We start from the raw sequence: 9,796 nt of genomic DNA on the forward strand, positions 1-9,796 counted from the left end.
CTCAATGTGGGAGGGCGGCGGCCTCAAATAGTGAGTACCTGTTCTTATTGATTTTTACCAAATATCTTTCATTAAATGGGGGCAGAGTCTAATTAAGGGGAGCAGGGGACTAGATAAGGGTGACAGACACTGGGTATGATTAAGGGGGCAGGGGACTGGATAAGGGTGACACTGGGTATGATTAAGGGGGGCAGGGGACTGGCTCTGGGTGACACTGGGTATGATTAAGGGGGCAGGGGACTAGGCAAAGGTGACAGAGTATGAATAAGGGGGCAGGAGACTGGCTATGGGTGACAATGGGTATGATTACGGGGGGCAGGGTCTAATTGAGGGGGCAGGGGACTGGGTAAGGGTGACAATGGGTATGATTAAGAAGGGCAGGGGACTGGGTAAAGGTGACAGGGTATGATTAAGGGGGGCAGGGGACTGGCTCTGGGTGACACTTGGTATGATTAAGGGGGCAGGGTCTAATTGAGGAGGGCAATGGACTATACATTATTGTTACCAGTCAATCCAGTTATTTATTATTGTACTTGTTTGCAGTTGCACTTAAATTATCTTTAATTAAAAAAAACTGTTTGTTACAAAGATTGTTTTCATCTTTGTGTATGTTAAGGTGAACGGGGGGGGGGGGGGGGGGGGGGGGTTTGCCACAAGATTAGCTCGCACAAGGCGCCTGAACACCTAAGGCCAGCCCTGATGTCACTGTCCATGTTGTGGGACTATTTGTGCACTTCTAGTAAGTATTTGGTGGCGGAAAATATGGCCTGAAGGTTTTTCAGGTTCGTCTGCCATTAAAGTCAATGGGATCCGCGGTTCGCGAATATTTGATCTTGAACACGCGTTCGCGAATCGTCCCGGCCGATGTTTGGCCATCACTACTCCTGTCCGCTTGGATCATCAAGAAATAGTTTCTCTGTTCGTATAGTTGGTCCAAGTTGTAATTAATGCATCACGAGGTTCTCATGCCTGATCCAATCGCCTTGTGGTGCAGGCTGTGGTTTGCGTTTAACAGTGAAGCGCATACCGAGTTTCCGGTTTTGACATGTGCGCTCCACTGGTTCTTGCCTGTCACCCGCTTGGCTCCTCTAAAGGTCTCCCACTAGCACACATATGAAATGTGCATTACGTTTTGGCTCTTCATATAATTTTTATTTTTACATTTGAATTATATTCATAAGTTAGTTTAATAAGAGGCAGTCCTTCTACAGGAACCAGATATGACGTATTGCGTTCCAACGTGGAACGCACGCCATATCTGTATGCCTGCACACATGTGATTGTATATTTTTTAGGTATTTCCACACCTGTTTGTAATTCCTTGATTGGGAGGGTATATATAGGCAATGAGCACAATCCACTTTCATCCCCTGAGGAAGCGACGGCGAAACGCGCGTCGGGGGTCAGGACTACAGTGGTCGGTATTATACTGTGTTAATACTCTGTGATGTGTTGTTCACTTTATTGCACTAGGCACTTTAATTATTATTTAATGTAGCAACTTTCCCTTGATTTGTACCCTTTTTGTTAGGAAGGAGGAGCACTTGGAGGAGCACTTGGTAGTCTGGGGTTAATGTTATGCCCCCCTCTTTTCTACTGTTTATTGGGTTTCAAGGGTAAATATAATATGTACTTCACTATCTAAGGGTTATGTAGTTTGACTTATGACAATTCACGTGCAGCCCTATTTATCTTTCCAGTGTATGTATGCTGCTATAATTGTTTTTTATTGAATTTTGCAATTGAATACAATATGTATTTCATAGATTGTGTCGCTGTGTGTTTTCGTTTTTTGGGGTGGCAATTGAGTTGTTCACACACAGCAGCTATTGACTAGGAGCTGGTATCTATTGGTGTTTATGACCAATTTAGCCAAATCTAATCTGAATCAAATTTCAAGAAACACGCTCATCACTGATGCCAATCTTTTACTTACTATAAGAATTATAAGTCATTTACCCACTTATCTGAATTATGAAGAACTCTGGATTTCTACCATGGATAGTTATAGTTTTTTTCTCACAGGCTCACTGAAGATTCGAGTTCAACCTGAGGAGCTTTTCCGTATATCACATCCTAAAGACCTAAGTAAAATTCTCCAGTGTCTGGAAGAACTGCAGGGTATTCAGGAAGGATTTTGTAATAATATGATGTACTTTTTATATATTCTAAACTTTTTGCCTGAGCATGATCCTTGTAGAGTTTGCTCCAGCATCCCTCATGATGGCAGAAACTCATGCATGGAGAAAACTTTACAAACCTACAGTATATGGCAGAATGATTTTGGCCAAGTTCATTTATTGGCCCTGCCCACACAAGAGTTTTGCATTTTTCTTTCTATAACCGATTCAAAGACAACAAATACATAATACTTTCTCAATCTCTATAAAAAATGGGCACGAATGAACTGATATAAAATTATTCAAGTTTGCATGTACTAAGCAGGGAATTTATCACTCCAAAAAGTCTTAAAATAGGGCTTGGTGACTTTTTGCTGTCATTGCATAAAAATGTTGCACTTTCTTGCATTTATTTATACCACTACCTTCAGTCTTGAAAAGTAGAGGGCAAACTGAGTGTGGTTAGCTATGTTGATTACTTTCACTCTAGTTTTATCACTAAGGCGAAATTTAACATAGACTGGCGGGTTATGCCATTCTATGATATCCTCTGTGTTTCACCATAAATTAGGCGCATCCTCTGGCAGTCCATCATCTGGCAGTCCAAGCACCAGCTAGGAGCTGGCATAGATTTTAGTCTTTTTTTACACAAGAAAACTCGCATAAAAGAAGATGTGTGCCTGGCCCACTAGCCCCAGCCCCACTCTCACCATGCCCCCTTCTAGGGAAAGTGTTGAGGGCCACGTAGAAAGGGCACTTGCACCTAAATTTAGGCACACGGATCAGTTTTGGGCTGCTTGTGAGAGCCCTGAATGGATCTCACAAACGGAAAGCCATAACACCAGTGTGAAAGTAGCCTTAAATAAATAATGAATATACATAATTTATCATTAAAAACAATGAGCATCTGCTGACCCAGGAAAAGCCTTTAGGGCAGATGAAGAACCAGAGGACTCATTGAGTCCATTTGGACGCAATGTATTCAGTTTCCAAATCCATTTATGTTCCAATTGAGCAAGTTTCTTTGATATGTTTCCACCACGAACATTTTTAGGTATGCAATCTATTCCCTGGACCTTCAAACCCTTGGGATCACAGGCATGATACATTTTAAAATGTCTGGCAACAGGTTTCAGACTCATCACGTCCCTCTCATTGAGAGCAGCCGAAATATCACGAACATGCTCACGTACCCTGACCTTCAACTCCCTTGTAAGTAAGACCCACATACACTTTTGGATATGGACATTTTGCATAATAGATCACTGCTGTACTAGAGAAAGTCAGTCGATGTACAATTTGAAAAACCTGCTCACTGGTAACATCACAAAACTCAGTGGCCCTTTCCATATTGGTACATCCTATGCATCTCCCACGTGGGACAAAGCCCCATTTGGTTTTTTTTATCCCAAGGGAAATTGAAGGAACCGGTTTGATATAAAGACTCCTTACTAGATGATCTTTCAAATTTTTAGATCTTCTTGCTACTACTGAAGGACCCGACGTGGCATACTTTGCAACAATTGGATCCGTCAATAGTACTGGACAATATTTTACCAAACAGGCCTTCATCTCAGACCATCTAGAATGATAACTAGTGATAAATTTCACTTTATCATCTCTAGATTTTTCTGTCTTAGAATATAGGAGATCAGTGCGGGAACAAGATTTTGCCCATCTATAAGCATTTTTAATGGATCGTTGACTATATCCACGAATAGAGAAGCGTTGTTTAATATCACTTGCATATAAGTTGTGGTCAGTGGAACATATTCTACATCCTCTAGAGCAGTGGTTCTTAACCTTGTTGGAGGTACTGAACCCCACCAGTTTCATATGCGCATTCACTGAACCCTTCTTAATTGGAAAAATTAAATATGATTTTTTCAAATTCAAAACATAGGTATATATTTATACATAGGTGCACAAAGTGAATAAAACCATTAAAGAACAAAACCATTAAGAACAAAGAACAAAACCATTAAAACATGATTTTCACACAAAAATAAAAACATAATAATGAATATTTACTGCAAATCAGTGTGACTTCTGCTGTTGTCTTTCAGAGACCAGGTCAGAAATGCGCGGCTTTACCTTGGCAAGTGCCACTCTCATGTCATTTTCGCAACAAAGTCTGTTCCTTTTCTTCGTTTTTATGTCCAGCATCCTTGAAAAGGATTGCTCGCAAAGATATGTTGTAACAAACGGTATGAAAAACTCCAGAGCTTTCTTAGCAATAACAGGGTACGTTACCATTTGTTGACACCAAAACGTTGAGAGCGTTGTTGTTCTGAAGAGTTGCTGTTGAACCTGGCTCTGCTAAAGTTCAATGATTTCATCGAGGTATTCATCATTGACATCTGTTGTCTCAACACTAAATGTGAATGGCTGTCTCACCCTTGCTGGATATGACTCTCTTGTAGGGAAGTATCCATCAAGAGACGTTGCAAGCTCATCTAAGTGCCTGGCAATTGCTTGCTTCAGTTCCGTGGGTACAGAAATGTCTCCGATTCCAGATACATCTTCGATCTTACTTACACAGTCGTCTAGCAGGGGAAATTTGCGAAGTTATCGTTCTCTATTCGTCGTTTCCATAACGGTAGCTTTTTTTGAAAAGCCTTCAGGTTTTCTTCCACTTCGATGATGTTGACGCCACTGCCCTGCATCTGTTGATTGAGATGATTTAGAGCTGCAAAGATATCAGTCATGTACGCTAAAATGAGAATGAACTCAGAATCTTTGAAGCAATCTGCATGTTGGTGCTCTTGCAAAAACAGGGCTAATTCCACACGCACGGCAAAAACACGATTCAACACCTGTCCCCGGGATAACCACCGAACGTTGGAATGGTACAGAAGTACCTCAAATTCAGATCCCATTTCTTTACACAGCTCCCTGAAGATGCGGTGCCTCAGAGCACTATTTCGCACATAGTTCACACATTCCACTACAATTTTTAATACTTCTGCCAGTTTTGGAGGCAAGGTTTTTGTTGCCAATGCATGCCTATGCAGAATACAATGCGTAACAATGATGTGTGGTGCATCGGCTTTCACTAGCGCACCAAAACCAGACTTTCTTCCCAGCATGGCTGGAGCTCCATCCGAACAAACTGCAGAAACCATATCCCACGAAAGATTGTTGTCTTTGAAGAAGTCATCCACAAGTTTCTTCACATCGGCTGCCTTAGTTGTTGTTGTAAGAGGCTTACAAAATAAAAACTCTTCCTTTATCACGTCGTCTTTCACATAGCGCACGAATACTGCAAGCTGGCTTAGATTGGAGACGTCTGTGGTCTCGTCAAGTTGAAGGCTGAATTTTGCCGGGCTTGAAATCAGATCTGCAACTATTTGAGCCAAGATCTCTTTGCTCATGTCCTCTATTCTGTCGCTGATGGTGTCATTTGAAAGAGGAATTTGGGATAACTTAACTTCAGCCGCTTTTCCCAGCATGATATTCGCCATCTTCAACACAGCTGGTTTTATGAGTGTTTCACCAATGGTGTGGGGTTTGCCCTGCTTTGCGATCAGGTAAGCAACTTCGTACGATGCTATGAGGATCGGTTTGTTGATGGGTACAAAGCCGAGAACAGGCAGACTAGCCTTTTCATTGAATCTGGCTCTCCTCACCTTGAATTCAGCGAGCGTTGTGTTCTTGTATTTTCCATCTCCATGCAGCTTAAGGAAGTGTTCTCTTAGTTTTGCCGGTGCTAGACTAGAATTGCTCAACTTGGCATTGTAAATCATACAGTTAGGACGCTGACTCCCATCACGTTCCGTTATACATGTGAATCCATATTGTACATATTCGTCCGACCACTTTCTTTTTTTGTTCGACATAGTTAGTATGAAGGGATAGGCCAAGCCATGTTGCGTGATCATCTGCAGCCAATGATGGACAAGCGGGGCGAGTCGGGTGTGTGTCTTGACCTCCAGGGCCGGACTGGGGATACAAAGCAGCCCTGGAAAAAAAATCTATGTCAGCCCCATAAGTCACTGCGCCTAATATACTACTGCCCCCCCCCCTCTCCACTATCTAATACACTGCTGCCCCCTCCCCACCACCCCCAATACACTGCTGAACACCCTCCCACCCCCCTAATACACTGCTTATCCCCTCCTACCCCCTAATAAACTGCTGACCCCCCTCCCAACCTCCTAATACACTACTGACCCCCAGCCTCCCAGCCACCCCAATACACTGCTGACCCCCCAGTCCCTCAATACACTGCAGACCCCCTCCCAAAACAATCCCAGCCCCCCTAATACAATGATGACCCCCTTCCCAGCCCCCCTAATTCACTGCTGACCCCCCTCCTAGCCACCCCAATACACTGCTGACCCCCATCCTTGCCACCCCAATACACTGCTGACCCCCACCCTCCCAGCCCCCCCAATACACTGCTGGCCCCTCCTATACAATGCTGACCCCTTAAATACAATACACAATAGGTCCTCCAAGCCCCTTTACTCTTACCTGTAGTACAACAGGTCAGCTTAGCTCAGTGATGCCAGTGTCTGTGTGCAGGGGGGACAGGATGCCGCCACCATGCTGTGCAGTCACTAGATCCGCCGCCGCGCAGCCGCCGGATATGACGTCATGTCGTCATATGCCGCTCACATCCGGCGGCTGGCGGAAGCAAAATCATTGCGCTCGCTCGGCTCCTCTGATCATGAGCCGCAGCGGGCGCAAAAGGAGTCTGAGTAACAGGAAATAAATATTTTCCTGTCTTGTGGCAGCCACCTATAAAAGCGCCCCCCCCCCCCGCGAGACTGACTCACCGAACCCCTGGGGTTCGATCGAACCCAGGTTAAGAACCACTGCTCTAGAGAATTGTCCAATTGGAATGGATCTAATCAACTGTGGAGGATGAGACGAGGAAGGAGTTCACAGAAGTTGGTTTCCTAAATACACTCGTCAAGATAGAGCCGTCTTCACCCCTTCGGACCTGCACATCCCAAAAAATCTATGATATCCTTATCAAATTTATATGTCAATCTTATATTCTTATTGTTATGATTGAACAATCCAAACCATTCATATAGAATGAATGCACCCCTGCCAGATCAAGAACACATAGTCGATGTACCGCACCCAAAAAATGGCGCGGTCCATCAACGTGTGTCGATCTGACAGGAAGATTTAGTTTTCGATTCCTCACACAATTAGGTTTATACTTCACATTTATTCATATAATCATTTTCATATTTATGATTTTTATTATATAATCATGTTCACATTATTCACGTCTATCAAGGTTTTTCTTTTTACATGGTTGTTGTTTACATTGTTTCCATTGTGGCACATATTTTATCAAATTTCACTAATTGCTGCTATTATTTAGGATGTGATGTGCATGTTTAGGGATTAATATTATACTACAAGCATTTTTTTCTTGTTCTCTTTTTCAATTTTGCGCTATTATGCAGGCCTGCGCATGCACTATCTGGCTTCCTATGCCGCTGACATCATCCCCAAAAATCTTGAGGGATGTGCCGGCGTCATCATGTGACCCGACGTAGATCACGTGACTGATTTGTCATGTGATGCTTTGCGTCACAAAATCGCGGCCCGCTGTATATTCTTCTATTTATGGCCCAGTCTTGCACGCTAATGCAATTAATATTAGGGTTGGTTGGTGGGGGTATTTATTGTGATTCCTGCAGTAATGACTCCACCCCCAGACGAAGGTTCGCCGAAACGTGCGTCGGGGTTGGCGCTACCCGGAGGACGCACAGTATGGGTAATACATTCTGCCTTGATGACCTATATTAGTGAATGTACTTGCACTTTACTTGTTTATTATTTTATGGAGCAGTATGAATTTTTGCCAATGTGTCTAACACTGGTGATGTCTCCTTGTCGCTGCACTTGTTTTTGTTTTGTGGTGTATTATCTTATGAATCATGTTTAATAAAACATTATTGTATTTTCATGTGGTCTGGTAGTTCTTTTGTAGGTTTTATATTGGATTTATACCATAGGCATGTGTTTAATCAGACAGAATTGCTGATTTTGTTGCGGTATTAGGCCAAACTTTATTGGTGCAATATCCAATGTAGCTGACTACAAATATCCCAGTTCCCCTCGAAGAGCTTCAGCAAAACTTGCGTCTGGTGAAGAAACGCACTGTATCTCATATGGATACATGTTACTTATGCTGTATGGGTATAGAATTGTAGTAGGATAGTCATAGTAACCTATATAGGGAATTATTATATGCTTCCATTTATTGGCACTGTATATCAGTTACTGGGCACTATGCACTTTGAAGCATGCCATTTTAACCCATTAATTACATTTAACATGTTAGCATATTACACCACTATACACTCACCTAAAGAATTATTAGGAACACCATACTAATACGGTGTTGGACCCCCTTTTGCCTTCAGAACTGCCTTAATTCTACGTGGCATTGATTCCACATGGTGCTAATAGCATTCTTTAGAAATGTTGTCCCATATTGATAGGATAGCATCTTGCAGTTGATGGAGATTTGAGGGATGCACATCCAGGGCACGAAGCTCCCGTTCCACCACATCCCAAAGATGCTCTATTTGGTTGAGATCTGGTGACTGTGGGGCCATTTTAGTACAGTGAACTCATTGTCATGTTCAAGAAACCAATTTGAAATGATTCGAGCTTTGTGACATGGTGCATTATCCTGCTGGAAGTAGCCATCAGAGGATGGATACATGTTCTCATTCTGTTTACGCCAAATTTGGACTCTACCATTTGAATGTCTCAACAGAAATCGAGACTCATTAGACCAGGCAACATTTTTCCAGTCTTCAACAGTCCAATTTTGGTGAGCTCGTGCAAATTGTAGCCTCTTTTTCCTATTTGTAGTGGAGATTAGTGGTACCCGGTGGGGTCTTCTGCTGTTGTAGCCCATCTGCCTCAAGGTTGTGCGTGTTGTGGCTTCACAAATGCTTTGCTGCATACCTCGGTTGTAACGAGTGGTTATTTCAGTCAACGTTGCTCTTCTATCAGCTTGAATCAGTTGGCCCATTCTCCTCTGACCTCTAGCATCCACAAGGCATTTTTGCCCACAGGACTGCCGCATACTGGATATTTTTCCCTTTTCACACCATTCTTTGTAAACCCTAGAAATGGTTGTGCGTGAAAATCCCAGTAACTGAGCAGATTGTGAAATACTGGCCCATCTAGCACCAACAACCATGCCACGCTCAAAATTGCTTAAATCACCTTTCTTTCCTATTCTGACATTCAGTTTGGAGTTCAGGAGATTGTCTTGACCAGGACCACACCCCTAAATCCATTGAAGCAACTGCCATGTGATTGATTGACTAGATAATTGCATTAATGAGAAATAGAACAGGTGTTCCTAATAATTCTTTAGGTGAGTGTATATGCATACTATGCACTATTATATGTTTATAAAAAGCAAGCTGTTCTCAACTTCATGTCTGCACTCGCCTCTTCTAAACAGACATAATTCACTACACTTATATCATCTCTTTCTTACAACCCCAAACAATTGTATAATACCTTTAGCTCTCTACTCCGTCCACTGGTGCCCTCTCCCATACCTCTCATCTCGGCCGAAGACTTTGCCTCTTATTTCAAACACAAAATTAACATAATCCCAGAGAGCCTCAAACTCCAATCCCTACAATCCCCCTACACAATTACTTAGAAACATAGAAACA

At 42.7% G+C, this 9,796-nt stretch overlaps 1 protein-coding gene across 1 annotated transcript; it reads right to left on the minus strand.

The window, feature by feature from the left end:
• Positions 1-4,666: 4,666 nt before the first annotated feature.
• LOC120997251 (protein ZBED8-like) lies at positions 4,667-5,866 on the minus strand. The gene has a single exon (XM_040427298.1). The coding sequence runs from the start codon at positions 5,864-5,866 to the stop codon at positions 4,667-4,669; it is 1,200 nt and encodes a 399-aa protein (XP_040283232.1).
• Positions 5,867-9,796: the final 3,930 nt, after the last annotated feature.

This window comes from Bufo bufo, chromosome 1, assembly GCF_905171765.1.
Source record: "Bufo bufo chromosome 1, aBufBuf1.1, whole genome shotgun sequence".
NCBI lineage: Eukaryota > Metazoa > Chordata > Amphibia > Anura > Bufonidae > Bufo > Bufo bufo.